The 19793-nt window shown below is 40.4% G+C and overlaps 1 protein-coding gene across 7 annotated transcripts in view; it reads right to left on the bottom strand.

Moving 5' to 3' along the window:
- Positions 1–676: 676 nt before the first annotated feature.
- AAK1 (AP2 associated kinase 1) overlaps positions 677–19793 on the bottom strand; it is a 167354-nt gene continuing 148237 nt past the window's right edge. For 5 of the 7 annotated variants that reach the window (XM_057740645.1, XM_057740646.1, XM_057740648.1 and 2 more), the window contains one exon: positions 677–7681. In XM_057740645.1, coding sequence (XP_057596628.1) covers positions 6552–7681 — 1130 coding nt within the window. In that variant the 3' untranslated portion in view covers positions 677–6551. Of the gene's footprint in view, positions 7682–17894; positions 18006–19155; positions 19267–19793 lie in introns of all 7 variants that reach the window. The other 2 variants (XM_057740643.1, XM_057740644.1) reach the window with 2 other exon arrangements.

Here is a 19793-nt window from a genome sequence, read left to right as displayed (position 1 = left end):
GGTAGGGCATATATTTACAGATAGAGAGATGAATTAGATCTTAAATGACTCTTCAGAAAAAGTAGGCAACGCTGGTTTTACTCATGCATCTTATACCAGAGCCCTTTGGATCCCTTGATCGTGTTTTGAATACCATTATCTGTGAACTCAGCCCATTACCAATTCTCCCTGAATCACGGATGTCAAGATCATTAAAGCTCCATTATCTTCTCAATAGGCAGGCAGGTTTTCCCCATAGTATGGATTTTAAACTTCTTAGGTATAATCCACTTTCACCCAAGATTTACCTCATTACTTTCTTATGGTCTCTCGTTAGGGATTTTCTTTTTTTAAGACTGCATGTCGATGTGGTCACATTCAGATAACACATTTTAGAAGTTCCCAGGAAAGTTTACATTGCAGGGAGCTCTGTGATTTTCCCAGCTCTGTCCTTATGGCTCCATTACCTTGTATTATTTCATTTATGCCTCCACAAACATCTAGATGAAAAGCAGGTCTCAGGAAATAACCAGAAATGCCAGCATTGGAAACCAACCAACCAACCAACCAACCAACCAAAAGTTGTTCTTTGAAACTTAGAAAGGTCGTCCTAGGCCTGGTACTAAGTGAAAGGTGCTTATGGAGCCCTTCAACCCTAGGAAGATATGACTTAAGAAATAATACAAAGGGTAAATCATTTATTTTAATTAGGTCCATTTTAATAAAGTGTACAGGAGTTTACAACTCAAACAAGTATCATAAAAACTATCAGATACATAAGATAGATCACACACAGGGTGCAGTAACATAAACCCAGGAGTCTGCAAAAAAGAGGTATTGCAAAAACTGTTAAGATTGACGCCATCAGTGTCTTTTTCCCTTTCTCATGTTCACAGCCCTTCAGAATGCATGCACATATTGTTTTTGAGGTCTGAGGACCTCAATACTCCTTACAGCTGGGTCGACCTCCTCATTCAGTCAACTCAAAATACAGTCGGTAGAGGGAGTTCACCTCTTCTTCATGGAATGAGCATGGTCCTTGGCCTTTATTCCGTTTCTATCCCCTAATAAACAACGTTAAATAGTCTCTCTTTCAAAGTAACATATTGCAGGCCTTGTAGTGTTCTGGTCACTACTGCCCTCCCAATACCATTTGAGCCAAGACTTTAGGTTAAACCCTACTGAGTTTCATCTTTGTGGATAAGAAGAGCATGCTTACTGTGGAAATGAGCCTAAGGCAATGGCTGCTTTTTCTCACCTTCATCTAGAACAACTGCAGTTCTAACTCAGAAAGCAGTAGGCAAACGGAACTGAATTTACTTATTTCAAATATCTACGGTCACCTCTTAGTATTCTTTGGATGCCTTCATTTGGAGGTCTTTAACACCATGGCAGAAAGCATAAGGATACACACACACACACTCTCTCTCTCTCTCCCCAATCACACTCCTCAAACAGGAGTCTTTGGTAGACTCAATACAACCAACTTGCCATTTCAGAGTGGAAAGGTGATATTGTCTTCTCTCACTCCCCAAGTCTCACTTTAGCTGACCCTGGTAAAAAACCACTTCCACAATTCCTTACCAAAAGGAATCACACAGATCCCTCTAACATGTATATATGGTTCTATTTCAATGCAATGTAGATAACATTGAGTTAATTTCAGGAATAAAACATTGTTATAAACTCAAAACACTGTGTCACATTGAGATTGCTGAGAAGTAACTCAGACTAAATTTCTTATGGAATTACAAGTTATAGGAATACTGGACTAAGCCACCAGTGTGCTGCTTAACCTTTAGCCTTTTATCCTTTTTTTTTTTTTTTGGCTTGTGGGATCTCAGTTCCCCGGTCAGGGATTGAACCTGGGCCCACAGCAGTGAAAGCGCAAAGTCTTCACCACTGGGCCGCTAGGGAATTCCCCATTTAGCCATTTTTACAAACTATTCTAGTGTCCCTTCACACATAAACTTGCCCCTGCATTCTAGGGCACTCCGGGCCTGTGTTAGACCAACGTGGAGAGCATGAGGGTTTTGGGTTGTGTCTCCAACAGAGTAAGGCTGGGCTTCTGCCAACCTTTCTTTATCCTTTCTTCTAGTCCATAAGAAAAGGGGAAGGCGAGCTAGTTCACTCTTATTTGGAATTATCCCAGTGTGGTGAGATTATCACAGGCTAGGCTGAAATTTAAGAAACTGTTTACAGTAACATGGGAGGCAAATAAAAACTAACATGATCATTCAGTCACTTCTCATTCCCTACTTATTGGTATGGTTATAATAGGGGAATGTCAAGTGAGGAAATGAACAAGGAAGGTGAGCCAGGAAGACTTGCAGGGGCAGAGAAAAGGCAGGAAAGACCTGTGTCTCGCAGTTTAAAGATGGGATCTTGGGCACCACATGTGGGAGGCCTGTTTTCTAAGAAAGGTCAAGGTGCAAATGAGGCTGGTAGGACCAGGCAATCAGAGAACAAGGTGATATCTGGGCAATCAAGACACTGCCAGTGTGGATTCCCATATCGAAGCTGAGCAGCGAGTTGTTTTCAGCAACCTAGCAAATTTATATTGTAGCAAAAGAACACAAATACAATTCCCAACCAGATACTACTTTTTATTTTCAAGCATTTTGAAATCCTTCCTTAAGTGAACGTCACAACTTTGCAAGTGTTCTGGTGGCTAAAACCAACCAACCAACAAGTAGTTGACAGTCATCAGAAAAACTAAGAATTTATATTACATGATTACATTTAAAATCTTCACGTTTACTCCAGAAGGCAGGATTGGAGGATTAGAACTCAGCAGTAGCTATGCGCATTTATAAGGAGCGCTTGGCTCCTTAGAAGCTGTGGTCTTTTCAGTGGCTCTCCTATGTACCTTTCATCAGAATAATCTGGGTTCCAAATTTCTCATATAAAACTGACCAGCAGCCATTCCAAACTTGACTGGCCTGTGTTCTCCAATTTCAACTTCAAAGACACAGCAGAGAATAACATCTCTATTAAAAGGGCCCAAGGGATTCCAATGTAAGTAGTATCCTTCCTGCTAGAAAGTGAGTTGGATCTCACCCTTCTCTAGTTTCCTATAATAAAATTTCCTATTTGATAGGATGCATACATATATATATAATCTATGTTTTGACGACTTTGTTAGGGTAGCAAATATAGCATGATTGAATGTCTACTGTCAGATCACTCCGGTGATTACACCTATTTTAAAGAAAACTGAAATCTGCTACTTTATGAGTCAGTGAAATGTCCACCAAATAGTTGAAAACACTGACGTACACGTATCCTAAAACTTACTAAACAAGGGGTCAATAAAATACTGGTATTTTTCTTGACAGTTCAGAAAGAAATCTTGGTTGCCAGGTTAAACTCAGACCTAACATGGGCATGTGAATACACCCACACCAGTCCACACATATGAAATTTTCAACTCAACAATGAGTGGGCCCAAAACGAAATGGAGTTTGTGACCCAGATTTCTTTGGGTCCTGCTCTACATTTGCTTCAAGCGTCAAATTTTGTTCATTCCATTTTCCAATCTAACAAGGCTTTGGAGCTAAAGAGCTATCTGTATGTGAACCCAAGAAACAGATATGTTAAATATTTTTCAACACACATAAGATAATGTCATTAATTCAACAGTGCCTGTTGGTTACTGTGGACTCTTTGAGAGTTCATCAGTGCATGTTGCGGGTCAATGATTTATGTCTAAATATATTTCTGGCTTATTGCATTCCACTGAAATGAAAGGTCACAGGTTCCTGCATTCCATATCATATGTGGAAAGCAAATAACACATAAAACAAGCTAAAACAAGTAGTGCAGTATTTTGTTGACTATATGTTTTCTTTTTCTCCTTAATGTTAACCTGATGCAATAGGTATTGGAAACATGCATTCGCTCCTAATTCAATGCACCCTGAGCGCTCCTGATTCCCTTAAAACTAAATTTTCCAGATTTCCAGATTCAGGATGGCCTCTGGCAAGAACATTTTATCTTTATTATTTTACTATTTTTAAAATTTTTTGGCCGCGCTGTGCAGCATGCGGGATTTTAGTTCCCCGACCAGGGATTGAATCCATGCCCCCTGCATTGGGAGTGTGGAGTCTTAACCACTGGACCGCCAGGGGATTCCCGAGAACATTTTATCTTTAAATGATGCATTTACCCTACATGATCCAAAGAAGATCAGCACAGAATTCACTAGTTATTAACTAATAGTTAATGTAATCCAATAGTCCAAGAATTTTCATGCATCATTAAGAACAACACAAAAGTAATTTGTGTGTTTTTATACTCATTTCTTGTTCAAAAAAGGTATTTAGAGTCTCCACCGACCATAGGTCTCCAGTGAGAATAAAAAAAGATTACAAGCCCAGCGTGACAAATGATTCAATTATGTAATAAAATCATCATGATTTTATTGATTTTACCTTGAGAACTAAAATAATCAGCAGGGATTGATCAAATAACCAAAGGAAAGTCATTTTGCAGGGTTGTTACAGAAGTAATCCTGAAAACCTCTGGTGAATTAGAATGACCTTCTACTTAAAGAGTTTCTGGGGTGAGAACTCTCCTTGAATATTCCTATCTTTTTTTTCACTCTTCCACATGAAGGCTTTAATGGCCAAGGGAAGAATTTAGGACGCAAAGTTTCATACCTGTTAGCCAAAACCATTCAACTGGAAAGATGATTCTACACCCACTGTTACAAAGAAAATTCAGAAATGATCATTGGGAGAAAAATCCAATGAACATTTAGCATCTGCAAGTGAAGGACCAGCACCGCTGAAACCTCAGGTGGAAAACCATTGTTAGGAGCCCTGATCCAGTGCTTATTATTTATCTTTTAAACTGGACAGCTGAAATAGGTGGAGACTAAACTAGAAAGTCTTGGAAAGTATCCGTTCATCTTTTACTGCCAAGATCCCTGGACTTCAAATTTAAAAGTATGACACAATCAACTGCAATCGGGTTTGGCATTCAGGCTTGATTCTTGATAATTTCCCATAATTCTTAAATCATTAATCTCGGTTGGTAGGCAACTCTCCCAACTTCTCCAGCTAATGCAGAAATCACTAACATTCACTACAAGTCACAGGAAGCTTTCAAGTTGAAAGGTGAAGTTGGACTTCTCCAGCAGAAATCTTCCCACTGAGATGTAAGTTTCATTTTAAGGCACTAATAATAAAGGGTATGAAAACAGTCAAGAATAAGTCAGACCTTTCTAGAAATAGAAGACATTTCAAAAATACAAGTCAGGCACCTATCTGAAAGGTTTTCATGGCTGGCTGGTTCAGTAGTTATCCATTCTCCAAGACAAACTTATTTTCATGTCTCAGATTTCTATTTTCTCAAGGGGCAGTAGGCAAAGGTGGCAAGGATGTGGAAAAACAAACAAGCAATCTAGTTTGTAGCCTAGTCTCATGATTAATTTCATAATGACAGTATGGAGTGCTCAGACCTCAGGTTTTAAAGTACTTTTTAAAATTACTTAGACCACAAACCCAGTGGTTGGAACTTTAACAAGGTGCTCTTTTCTACTGTTCTGAGGGGGAACTGAATAAGGATAGTTAATTTTTCAAGACCGTGTAAATGGAATTTGTTAACAGCAAATTCTAGAGAGAAAAAAAAAATCTTAGAAACTTCTGTTCCAGCGGGATTTTCCTGTACATTCCAATGTATTCAATTTTGCCATGAGAAAAGAACTCAGTAAAAACAGGGTTCAAGTCAGTTAGGTCAGGAGATGAATGCCAGCAAATGAGTGATTGTGGAGGTACGCAAGGTGGGACAGGATTTAGCTAAAAAAAAGAATGTTTCCTGTGCACACAGACATGTACACACATAGGCGTGCACTCACGCATTTTTTACAGTGTGTGCACGTGGGGAAGGCTCAACACTTTTAGACACGAGCACAGATATCTCATCTGTTTGAGTTTCTACAAAGGAAAGGATCTGACACACGTTACACACCCGCACTCAAGCACGAGGACCAGTGTGGCCTGCACAGACTCAGATCCAGAGAATCCTTCTAGAGCTGCTGGTTTTACAGGAATGCTTAGTATCTGCGGGATTACACTTCCTTTTGATGTGCAGAATTTTTATCTTGCATTTCTTTCCTGAAATATACCCTTTTCAAGAGTATGAAACGAAGTCCGGGAGGAACTCATCTTGATTCATCAACAGACATGACTGAGAACAGCAACTTTAGGAATCGAACTAGCAATAACATGGCCCTTTGGGAAGTTATTTCTGGATTTACTGGGAAGTGTTCTAGTTTTAAACAGTTTTTGAGCAAACAACAAGAAGCAGAGTTCTGGGTAGAGGTGGAGATGGAAACGCCTTAAAGTCCAGAAATCAATATAAACAAAAGCAATGAGCATAACTTAACGGAGTTTCAACTAAGCATCGCCTAGACTGAGTTTGTTGACTGAAGAAGTTCTGCTGACTCATGGAACTGAAAGATAGTAATTGATATATCACTATTTCTTCTTAGGAAGGCTCAGCTGGGAGTGATGTGGTGGGTATCAAGGGTGGCGTGGAGACGGAGGCCCAAGGCTCAGGTATGGCTCCTAAGGTTTCTGCTTGCCTGATTTCGAAGGAAAGGGTGCTAAGGCAAAAGGATCAGCAGCTGGCAGCTCTGTAGTCCTGGAGGAAAGGGATGTGATGGAAACAGAGCCAGCTATCGACTGCTTATTGGTTTGCGAAACAATTTTGTAGGCAGCGATGGGCTGGGCTTCTAGACTGGGCTCATCTTCTGGGCTATAGTGACGGGAATATTTGGATAAAGACTGGGCGCGGAATGGTTTGCCAGCCACGGGGCCTGAGACAGCTTCTTTCTGGGGTTGAGGTCCTTTGTTTCTGTCATTCGGATGGGCCCCAGATTCCAGGGAGGAGCCTCTGGAAGAGATGCTGTCAAGATGGTCTGCTGCTTGTACAGAATGGGAGGGGAGGTTAGACGCTTGGGCAAAACCAGCCATGGGATACTGAGCTCGGACAGAGGGATACACGGCTCGATCAAGGCCCGGGAGCAGAGGGATGTCATCGGTCTGACTGAGGACACCGAGCTGCGCAGGAGACTCCTGGGAGGCACTCTGGGCAACTGTTAACTCCTCCATGCTTTTCTTCTTGGTAAAAGGAGCTCTCAAGAACACGTCCGCCTCCTCTGGCTGGGAAGGAGCCATGCTGCCCTTGGAGACAAATGGAGCTTTGGCGAAAATGTCCATGTCATCAGCAGGAACCCTTGAGCTCCTGAAGGGGGCGGTGGCGAAAACATCTGGCTCACCGAGTCCATCAGCAGTTGGCTGCGTGAGGGCTCGGAACTGGTTCTTGGTTCCACTTTGCGCTGCCTTGGCTTGCTCGGGAGAGACTTCTGGCTGAGAGAAGGGAGTAGCTCCTCCCAGCCTCCCCTGTGGAGGCCTGCAGCTCTCATCCTCTTCTTCTGACTCCAAGAGGAGAGGTCGAGACCCACTGCAGTCCAGCATGTCCCCCTCGAGGTCGGTCCCTTCCTCTTCACTGCTGTGGAATGAGCTGTTGCTGGAAGGGCCATCTCGGGCCAAGTAGTCAGATTCTAAACTGTTCTGAGTTTTCGTGCCAGGCACTCTGGAGGGGTCTGGATACAGGGGAAGGCCTTTAACACCCGTTGATTCTTTAAAGTGCTCTACAGTTATTACAGAATAGGGATTGGGCTCTCTCTGGAGACCTAGAAAAGCACAAAACGCAGAATTAATGCACAGGTCAGTCCAACATTCTTGGAACATTTAATGGTCAACCCGTGGCAGAAACATTGTGGGACCAAATAATGGATGTTGAAAATGGAAAAGGAAAAAACAGAAAAAGAAAAGTCAGGCAAGGAAACTGCACACAAACTGGAACACAACCAATCACGGTCTCACATTTCGGCACACGAGAGGCACAATGTACAGGAAAGGAGATGAAGATGTTAGGCACACAGACATTCAGCGTGACGATGCAACGCTCCTACGCGCGGGGCCAGGCACAGACACCTGCTCTACCTGGTACTGGCTCAGGAGGGAATGAGAACAAACTCAGTCACTCATCTCCACATCTACCATGACAATTCTGGCTGATGCAGAAATACTGTCTGGGGACAAACTCCATTCAAATTTGATACGTGGTCCTCTGCTCCATACTGCCTGTAACTGAGGGTGGATCCCGCTCCCCGCCCCCAGGCCCCCAGCAGCAGAACATGGCTGCTTGATAAATGCAAAACTACTTGATGATTTACATCACAGGCACTATTCAAAGAGCACAAGGGTGCCCCAAATATGAATCCTGAAGGTACTTCCTAAGGGGAGGAGACATAATTAAAATCATATTAAATACATCAGCTGGAGTTGCCCTGGAATTTTGTTTTCAGTCTTCTAAGTTAGCAAAGATCTCCTCTGCTTAAATGAATCCATCATAAAGTTCTTTAAGCAGAAGAAGTAATGTGCACAGGTAATTACAGAAGTATTTGCAAACTCTAACAAACTAATCTATTTTTATCTAGGTAGAGGTGCCTCAGGGTGCTCTGGCTTTTAAAATCAAATAGACAATTATCAGAATGCAAGACAGCTTACCTTCCAAGAAATATTAGCAGGGTAGAAGTATGTCATTGGGCACATGTTAGCAAGAGGGCAGGAAAAAGGCATATGTAACTAAGCAAGAAGAATCCAAAGAAAAGGGTGGTTGGGGGTAGACATACCATGTCATCATGGGTTTCCCAGCCCACCAGGGTAAGAAACTATAGGTACCATGATTTGGATTCTATAGATGACTCAGAACCTCTGTACAGTTTCAATCATCCCCTCCCCACGTTACCCTCTCCCCTTCTATGCAAACCATTAGCTCGTAGAAACTTCTGCTAACGATTTCCCCCTGCTAAAGTTTCTGCTTGAATTAAGCACACAGAACACAGCAGAAGCGGTATCAAAATCAATTTATTGGGAAACCAGTTACTTAGAGACATTACATTGTAAAGAGATGTAGAGAGAGATCTGAACATTTTAGAAGATGCTGTACAAAAATACTGTTTCTCTGAATCTTGTAACTTTTTAGCAGTGCTTCTTTTCAAACAGTTCTGACCTTAAGTATTGTTTTCAGAAACAAAAAAAGTGGGTCCCCCCCTCTACCCCCACCACTTTTATTTCTCTTTCTAAAACTTTGAATGTATTTGGTGAATTCCAAATTACAGAATCTTTAAGTTAAATTCTGTACTGGTGCCAAACTGGCTTTCTGAATAGTATCTGAAGAGGATAAATGTTTCCTTGCATTATGACTTTAATATGTGCACCTATATGGTGATAGGAAAGTGCTACTAGTCAGGGGACAGGACATAAATGGAACACCTTCTCCCTTGCAATATATGTGGAAAGACATAGTCTTAATCTATCAGGCAAGTATATTATTGATATTAGCTCTGTCACAGTGATTCCTAGATGATGATGTCTGGGAGGAAATTCAAACGAAATGGGACAGAGTTTTTCGAAATAAGATTTGCTGAGCAAAGTGGTACTACTGGCCCCCCAAATTACTTGAACCACTTTTTAACATAGTATCAGTTGGATGGTTTTCAGTTCCCATAACTAAGGCATGGCTTCTTATCTTCCAAAACTACCCTAAAAGCTGATGTGGTTCTGTGGGAGAGCAAAATAACTCTTAGGAAAAAACTGGCAAATTTAGTCAAGCCAGTGACCAACTCTGGCCACCATAAAGACCAATAATGAAAATGAGCACTAGTTTCACTGCAGCTAGAGTTCTGGGGAAATCTATATGGAATGTAGTCATATCAAATTATGTGCACAGACCTGCAAAAAACAGCTACCTATAGAAGAAAGCAGGGCATCTTGGATGCCTGCAGTGTTAAGATTACATCGTGAGAGCTGTAAAGTACCAAGTAGGCGTGCCCATGTCCAGAGTCGGACAGGCTTGCAAGGGCATTCCTAACCTATCTAAATTACTCATGTTAAGAAGCAAGTTCTTGGTCAAGTCAAACGTAAATCTGCCAACTCAGAGCCTATTGTATGACCTTCATGGTGAATTACGGGAAAATCATACCTAAAATTGCAACAACTTTAAAAAATTTACATAGTCACAAAAATACTATAACATCAAGTTTGAAAGGAGAACTAGTCCCCAGTCCTTCAAAACAAGGCCAGATCTATTTCATCTTTCTCTTTGAACAGGAATCTGCTCTATAGGATTGGAAAAGTACATTTAAAGGATTTTCCTGAGAAGGCCAGGTCCCTTAACCTTTCCTTTTTTTTTTAGAGGAGGTGCAGTGTGACCAAGGCTGAGAGCAATCATCCTTTGTAACTCTCCAAGCCTGGCATTCTGGAGACCAAAAACACACGGTGGGCATGGGGCACGCAGACATCCACACTCCCTCAGGGAATTTTGGTAGTGGCAGTACAAGAAACAAAGCAGTCAAGAGGAGAGATTCTAAATAACTGTAAACAGAAGACAGACATTAAATCTTGTTGGCAGTTAGAGGTTTTTTTGGGGGGGAATATGAGTGTGTTATTGTAGGGAGGGAAAGCATGTGTTTTCAGGGTGAACAGTCCTTGTATGTGAAGACAGCCTTGTACTGTCAGAAAAACATGTTGGAAGCAGTCTGCTTACTAGCAATGAAAGATTTACACTAATTTAACCTCAGTGCCTTGGCCCAGTTGCATAAGGGTCTTCCTTACCATGAAGCTTAAGGTAGGGCATTTTGTTCTAATTCCCTCAAATTAAGTCCTGTCTCTTTTTAAGTTTAGCACATTAAATTAAGCAAGAAGTCAAAACACATTTCTTTTTCTTGCTCTGATGTAGGACTGTGTGCCAGGTTATGGTTCAGCATGCTTTTTGACACTTCCACTAGGGATAACTCCATTTTAGTTAATTTTGAGGCTCCAAATTATGCCAATTTCAGTAAGAGATTATATGCTTCAGAAAGAAGGAAAGTCATCCCCTAAAAGTATGTGATGCTTTGGCAACTACAGTCACCAATTCCCTATTAATTTCTAAAGCAACCCAAAGTGCTGAATGATTTAGAATAGGTTTACCCTGGAAATTATATCTGATGGACACAGTCAAGGGCCAGTGTTTCCTAAAAAAAAAAATCAAACTCTGAAGGCTTAAATTTCAGGCTGGATATTCCTGAGTGCAATACATTATGTGTGACCAGCATTTTACTTTCTCCCATACTAATAAAGTGAAATAACAGTTATAGGGAGTATCAAAGATATAATTCTTGCCAAAAACTGAAAGACTTGGGAGTATTGGGAAAGCGTCTCGTATAGTTAGTTAGCAAATAGAAAGCAAAATATCCCTTCACAAGAACTTCAGAAATGCAGCACCAAATGAAATCCACACTCTCAGAGCCAAATCAGGGAATCAGGAGATACACATCAAACTAATAATTTCCAGGACCTTTTGCTTAGATAATAAAGTTAAGCATTTGGTTCTACCATATGCTGTGGCACTGCATTAAAACCCACGCCTGGAGAATAAGGGATTTGATGGGAGCCAATACTGGTTAGCGATGCTGTGTCTCTCAAGCCAATGGAGCAATTAGATGAAAGAGATTTCTCCCTGGGCATAAAACTGCTGTTGCTAACATAAAATTTTTAATTAAATTGGCCTGGGTACATTAAAGATTAAATTAGAGGAGGGTAGCTGCAGATCTGTGCTCCCTTTTACAGCTCCATGTCTGGTCATATCAAGTGCAGGCTCACAGGGGTTTTATTCTCTAGGACCACAGATGAAGCCAGGGTAGTCGTGACTCTTTAATAAAACGTCCTCGGCACATCTCTCATACGTGTCTGCACTTTCCTCGTGCACAGGTGCTTACTGTCACTCAGCGATGTGTTTAAATCCTTTTTGCAAAAGTGGGTTTTCAGATCAGGAAAAGAACAGCTATTGTTAAGTTATTTATAGCTCTGAACATCATGCTCCTGTTTGAACAGATAAAAGTCTTTATTTTCCTGTATGTTTACATAAGAAATTTGTTTACAGACTCATTTTTTATACAATACTTGCGTAGCAACGTTCAAATTTCACATTTTTACTGTATAAGATAGCTTCGTGTACCTCTGTTTGCTTTGTCTTCTTGGGGAGGACGGGGTAAATACACAACCACGTGATGAGGGGTGTGCGACAGGGCAGAGGAGAATCCGCCCAGGGAGAGTAAACTGAGGCCGCTACATCAGAGTGGGAACCAGGAAAATACCTTCCATTCTAGCAACTGCCATGATGCCGCACAGGTCAGTACGGTCCAAAGAACCTCTCTGCCCCTCACAGAGAAAGGAAACCCAGGAGAAACACAACAGTATCTTCTCACAGATTATTTGAAATGGAGGCCATCTGGGATTCATTCGGACTCAAGAAATCCAAGCGCATCCAACTCCAGGAACATTACTAGTGGGGAAAAGGAAAAGGCTAACTTCGTGTTGGTAAAATTAGTCTCTTGAGAGGAATAAAAGATAGCTTTGTAATATCTGGAGTGTTTCAGCAGAGGTACCATATTATGTATCCACCTAATAGTGTCTCTGTTCTTCTGCCTGGCAGCCTCTAATTTGCTTAATTCAGTAATTTGGGCAATCCCGTCATTTTTATCCCCAGACTCTAAGTTCATGGCTACAGAATCCTGAATCTTACAGACTGAGAAAGTTAAAGACTCTGGGAACTACAGACAAACATCAGCACGGGAGACTTGATTTTGGCCCAAGGTATCTGCAGTATGCATCCGTTCAGCTGAATTCACGTGCCTCCAGACCTCTGGGCTGAGGTCAACCCCAAAAGCCCCCTCTTTCCCCCAACACTGATGCAAGCAGAACTGTTCCTGACCTGGGGAGCAGGTTGTACTGGTTTGAATCATTTATCTGTCAGGAGAGCCCGAAAAAAGGAGTAGAAACAAAACTAATATTTCATCTTGAGCAAAAGAGGTTCTTTTCCTGGGTGTGTTCTCCTATAATTATTAGCAACCCAAGTTCTATAATTCTAATTTGCGAAGAGCCAAGTCCAATATCAAATGACACTGAACAAAGTGACAACCTCTTTCAGAGGTATTTTAAAACCCATATCTTTTCTAAACTAAAGACAGGCGAAATCACACAAGTTCTCTTTATTCAGACTATTAAGGAAATTAAGACTGATTATTGTCACATTCCATTATAAGGTCCTCTCTGGGAATTTTCAGTGTATTATTCTTCTTACTGTCTTCAATAGTAACCACTCTTCAGCTTAGGGGAGTGATTTTGCTTTTTGGAAACGTCTAAATGTTACTTAGAACCAAGAGTGGTGGGAAAAGATCAAGAAAAAGAGCATACTACTTTCAGATGCTGAAAGCAATACTAATTAGATAATAATACAACTGATTTTCTTATATTTTATAATCTTCCTTAATAGTATTGAATACTTCTAAGGAGACAGGTTTCAAAAATAACAAATGGTGGCAGCATCATTAGAATAAGCATTAGTCTCCCAAGTAAAACCAGATGCCCTTGACGGGAACACTCAATTAGATACCACATTCTGATATGTTTGCTAAAGAAATCATTAATAATAATCACATTTATAAGTGTCCATTTAAACCTTATCTCCTCTGAGGCCTGTGTTTTTAAAAACACTGGGACTTCAATTTGGTGATCTAGTTATTTGAATGCTGTAAAGGGAAAAAAAATCCAATTTGTGATGTTTTCTTACAAGAAAGTAGTTACTACTTTTGCATAGTCAGAATAAAAGCAAATCAGAAACATATGCTCACAGTAGTTTGTCCATCTTTAAATGGCAGATCCTTAATTATATAGTTTAAAAGAATTGAAATCTTCTGATACTGTTTTGTTGGAATAGGTAGACACGTGTGTAATATTAAAAAAAGGAAAATCTATGTCCAAAACTCTGTGATGATTTGTGGATCTCTTCAGGTAACTAAGACAGAGCAACTCAGGTTAGCAAAAGCCCACTGTAACTCTCTAAAATGTAAATACTGCTACAGTAATAGTAAGAGCTACGGAAGATAACTGAAGAACATCAGGATTATATAAATCCTTCATAGTCCTCCTAAAGCATCATAATAAATACGCAGAACCCTAGAACTCTATAATCTTAAAAACCATCTAGTCCAACCCCATCGCTGTAAGTAAGGAGCAGCAACTCTAAGAAGTGAAGCCCCTGCTGAGGGCCGCTAGGCCAGGGACTGGCAAAGGTCAGGACATGCTCCCAGGTGGCCTGTCCTGCCCGGGTCTCTTCTCCCACCACCTGCTTTAGGTCCCACATCTGTGAAATGAAGTGGATGAACTAGAACGATCACTAAGGTCCCTCTTGTAGCTCAGTCTACAGTTCCAAAGTTCTATCAATTATTAGCACACTACACTCAGCTCGCCTCAAATAAACACTTTTAGCTCAGGGAGGATGCTATACACTAAAGGAGGCCCTGTTTATTGAGTCACTCACATGTTTTCTTTAACAGAAAAATAGCTCTCTCCTTTGAAGCCCTACTCCTAAAGAATAAACTCAAAAGGTAATTTCATGTCATTATCTCCCTCAGGCTTCCTCCACCCAGTCTCTCTGGTTTCTAGTCTGTTCATTTTCATTAACATTCTCCATTAAGCTTTATTGAGTCAGATGACTAGATAATATATCTCAATGTGATTACGAGTAATACACAAAAGGAACAATTTAGAGACACTTACCTAATTTCTAAACTGTACTCTTCATGGTTTTAATTAAGTTGAGAAACTAGATATTGCATTATATCTCTAACATGTATGTATGAAAAAAATCAAATTGGAAAACACAGGCATAAAACATTATTCTTATTTAAAAATAAACATCTCCTTCATTAGTTTATATATTCTTTCTATGTCTGGGGAAAAGAATATCATTTTGACCTTCAGTAATATTCCTGTCCATAAAGAGGCAAACAAAGTCCCACTGTCACTGCTTTCCAATCATGGAGAGCCCTTCAGGAGATCTTTTTTAACCCTCAGCAGGAAGGCTGTGCCTCCCTTAATTTTGGAAATGATCCATTATCCTAACAGAGGCCTGTACTTAGTGCATCTAGTTTCAGTTGGAATGGAAGTACATAAAGTCAGAAGGAAGACTGAAAGGTTCTGACTTTTCCTCTGATAGCTTTCAAAGGCTGCTCTCACATTGCTGGGGTCAAAGCCTGACCTGCAAAGTACAGTGTCTTGCAGGTGGTTGTTGCTGTTCAGCTTTCTTTTTTTCCCTTTAAAGTGCAAACGTGAGGAAGAAGAAAGAAAAGTACTAGAGAGGGAAACAAGCGAATGGACTTGGAATTTTACTGGTACAAATCTGATCAACTAGGAGGTTCCCTTCTGCCCATGGAAAATGGCACTCAAGGAAGAGAACTAAATGGGGTTCTCTGTGCCCACCATTTTTCAAAAGGGTGATTTTATAAAACTGCTTTGCACATAAGGAAAAAAATATACTTCAGTGAGTAAGGACATATACAGAGGGTGACCATGAGGCATGTTGTCACATCAGTGCAGGGGCCTTTATTTATATTATGAACAATATTTTAAGGTTAGTGAGAAACTATGCTTTGTCTTTTTGTGTTGTTGTTTTTTTTGTTTTAAATCTAGGAAGTCAAGGAAAACCAACTGAACATATTTCATTGGCTGCATCCTTCAATTCAAACATCAGAGAGAAAGAAAGGTGAGTAGCCAGAGTTAAACTGCCTAGTGTGTCAGCATACTTATTTCTGATTATCTGAAAATAAACAACATGCTTATTCTACAAAGACAGAGGACCTGCTGAAAGCTTATAGCAACACACAAGTCTACTCAAAATGATTCCATATGTTACACTGTAGGATTGCTGTGTAGTTAGTTATACAAGGGAAAGAGATCAAAACCCTGTACAGACACCTGATATCGGACTTGAAACGCCAAGTGGAAACAGAGCTATTCAGCGTCTTCATTTGTACACAATTTACAATATTTGATTCAAAATAAAAATCACAAGAAAAATACATCTGTTTCTGCTACAATTCCTTCCCCTCCCCCATCCACCCCCCAGTGAAAAGTCTTCTAATAAAAGGTATCTTATTACCACCATTGTCTTGTTTTGGTCTAATTCTGAGATCCCGGCTTGGGCTAGTTAACACGAAAAGGAATGGCAATACTTGGAATTTATATAATGTACACATTTTATCCAAGGATCTCAAGTACTTGCAGTCACGTCTCCAGATCTGAGAAACCATGGTTCAATGGAAGCCAGAATGCTGGACGAATGCTGGGCAGGTTGCATGGGGTGTAAAATCTCTTGGCTAAGTCTATGATCAAACAAGGTTAAAGTTGGTTGGCTAGAGCTGGGCTCAGTTTCTCTTTCCAAACATATATCACTGGTCAGTTTTACCCTCTCTTAAAGCACACACCCATCTCTAGGTTACTGCCTAGAGTTAAGACCAACTGAAGAAGCCATGTCCTCATGATTATGCAGCAGGATAAAAAGCAAAAACAGAGAAACACATTCATCAGCATCTGGCCAAAGGAGATGGGGGCTGGGAGGATTGATTTGGGAGGCCATTCCTAGCAAGAATGAGACAAAGGTGTCAATTCACTAGTTTCAGTTACAGTTAAGCTTTTGGTGAAGTCGATTCCAGCAGAGGTGAAGCTCATGGCATCTAGCTTTTGATTTAAGATAATGCTATTGAAGAAGGGTAATGAGAAAACACAGCAAACTAACAGGGAGGAACTGGCCAAGGAGTATCTGGAGGGCCAAAGTGATTTTCTTTCCTTATCATTTCTACGGGAGAAGGCAAGGGGTAGTAGGAGGTTTGGGCTAGAGGGCCCCTTATTTGCAGATTTAAAAAAAAATCATTTTCTTATAACTCCGTAATGAAAGTGTATATTACGGTGTGAAGGTTACAGAACTGCATCTGCTACTGGGTCACGGCTACAGGTCTATGAGCTGATCCACCAGCAGTAAAGACCTGGCTAGGTTGGGAAGACTGGACTCAGAGCTCCCACTGCTGTTTCTAGAGTGCCCACCTGGAAGTGGAGAGATAGGAATTCAGTACAAAACACAGAGGGTTAAGGTTTAAATGTGCAGAACAAGCAAAGGAGAAAACAAAACAAACAAAAAACCCTAGAGAAGCAAGAATTTACATTTTGCAAACTCTTACATGTTAATTTTTAAACATATAAATTAGCTATTCACCACCTCCCACCAAAAGTTCAGACACTCAGAGCATGCCATACTGTAGGCAGGAGACCTTGCAAAGAAGATGCCATTTTCAAATGAATATCTATTTTGCCTGAGAACCGCTCGCTGTACACTAACTTCCTGATAACAACTCATTTCCAAAGTAAAAATCAGTAATTTTTGATTTGGGGAGGAATTAGTTATTAAGACTACTGCAATAAAGACATGCTTTGAAAATAGCTAGATGGTCTTATGACAACTCAGTGTTTTATGGAATGTTCAAATGATTTTAATCCAGCAAAGAAGAAAAACGATGCTCCACAAATGTCCAAAAGATGCAAATGACATCAAAGCACCATTGCTAATCTCTTTGGGAAGAATATTTATTACAGATTGTCCTAATCATGATAAAAAATGTCCTGTGCATTTTTTTTTATATATATTTTCAGGTTTCCATTGACTGAAGATCACTTTATTTTTAGCTTGATACTTTGTAAAAACCAGCTTTTAATCAAGCTATTAAATATTACTTTTCTTCTCTCTAAATAAACACCATGGTCATACTTTAAGATATACCCGTATCAGTATCTTTACCTGTATCTCCACCTATCTACACTGGTTCAGCCCACAACCATTGTCATTACCCCCGGTTTCCTTCAATAAATGTTGATGCTTTTTCCCCCCTTAAAAATTAGGTACATTACTATTTTGAAGAGAGCTGATGTCAAGCTCTTCTCTCTTTCCCATCCTTTCTCTCTTACCTTGTGGGTTTTTGGTTATCAATACAGGAATAGGGTCAAACTCATCTTCTGCCACCTTGTCCGAGCCCTCAGGGACATCAAAACCTGAGATGAGATTACTATCTTCTGCAGCTTAATACAGAACGCAAGTACACAAGCAGAAACAACAGAGGTAGAGATTAGCAAATGAGAGAACACATAAGAGGCACACAGTTCCCATCTGTACAATCACTGTTGTTTTTAAAGATGAAAATGCTTATTTTCCTGAGTTGAAATAAAAGTAATAAAGCTGGGAAACTTAGGGAAATAGAAAAATGCCTTAGAGCTGGCCGTGTTAAAAGACTTTCATAAATGAGAAGGGAGAAGCGTTATAGGAAGAATTCTCCCTACCTTTATAAGGCCATTAAGTGTAGTTACTGAGAGATAGCTCTTCACCATCAGTAATTCACAAAGAAACAGGATTTAGTCATTTATCTTCTTTATTGAGCAAACAAAGGCCGGACTAACAATATTCAGAAAAACTCAAAACCAGGGGCAGCGGGGAGATGATCTGTCACCCTTTAAGAAGTAACCACTGTATACAAGGCAAACAAAATACTTCTGAAAGAACTCACTGCCCTGTGATTGGGAAAAAAGACTTTCAAACACTGATGCCCCAGTAATGTTGGGGCACAAGATCACGTGCACTGAGATTTCAAGCCGAAGTTTGCTAGAAATTCTTCTACACTCTACAAGCAAGCGCTCGTCGAGCACCTATTTTGCAAGTGATGCCTCTCTAATTACGCATTGCTGCTGACACACTCCTCTCAGACATAATTGGCTAAAGAGCTAACCTCTCTACACGCTCTATAAAAACATAGTCATTTTAATGCTATCAAGGGTAAAAACAAAAACTCAGCTATTACCATTGCAAACCAAAGGCTAATTATTTTTTAGTCGTCTAGGGAGGCTTCCTTTCTAAATTTCCTCCGAAAAGGACTTAATGGCTGTTTTTTTTACATGCATTTGCTTCTTCCAGAAAACCACTTTCCCTATCTAAGCCCAGACAGTTTAGTGAATGCCTGTGTAGAGTAAGCTGGCACAGTGCCTGTCACTCTCACGAACTACTCACGGAACAGAACTCAATTCAAGCTACTTCTGTCGAGCAGAATTTCAAACCAGTATTTGGAGGTGATTAAAAAAACTTCACTAGCAAAGACTTTTGTTAAGGAAAATTCTCAGGAGTTGCTCAGTTCTTCTCCTCTAAGGATACTCGTGGGCCCAAGAAGAGGAAAGCATTTACCTTTATGGGCTGGAGCAGAGATCGCTATGGGGGCAAACTCTTCCAGGAGGCCAGCAGTAGGGTTAGAAAGCAGAGAGCAATCAATCAGGGAATCCTCCCCGGTGAGAGAATCTGGGTCCAGATTAGCAGCATCCCAGGTCAGTGACGGCATTAAATGGCACACACAACAATATCACGAGGTTAGGTCTTAGCCTTTAAGTTATTGCGTTTACATTATACATACAAGCCAAGGTGGGAAAAAGAAAACTAAGAGAAACCCGTTAAGCACTCTGGATTTTCATCTATAGAAACATGTATTTCTAAACTTCTCTGGACAGTAATATATAAATATGGAAGAATTTTTTTTCTCAGAGGTTGCTGGTTAAGCAAGTAAATGGTTTGGATGCCAGTGAAACTTTGGCAACTAAGTTCTCAGCAAATGCCATTCGGGAAAAAGGACTTTGCAACTAAAGAGTTTCACTTAAACTTTCCCTAAACATTCACTGAAAAGTTACTACAGGATGAGGTATCCAAGCTGACGAGAAGGGGGTTGTCCCTGGCTTATTATTAGCAGAATATGGCATGATTAGACAGTACTTTCTAGAACTCAACCCGATCCCCACTCAAAATAGAATGATCTTGTCTCTTTGATCTTGTCT

This window comes from Hippopotamus amphibius, chromosome 7 (genome assembly GCF_030028045.1).
Source record: "Hippopotamus amphibius kiboko isolate mHipAmp2 chromosome 7, mHipAmp2.hap2, whole genome shotgun sequence".
NCBI lineage: Eukaryota > Metazoa > Chordata > Mammalia > Artiodactyla > Hippopotamidae > Hippopotamus > Hippopotamus amphibius.
The sequence above is the reverse complement of the archived record's forward strand: the minus strand, read 5'-3'. Positions and strand labels throughout refer to the sequence as shown.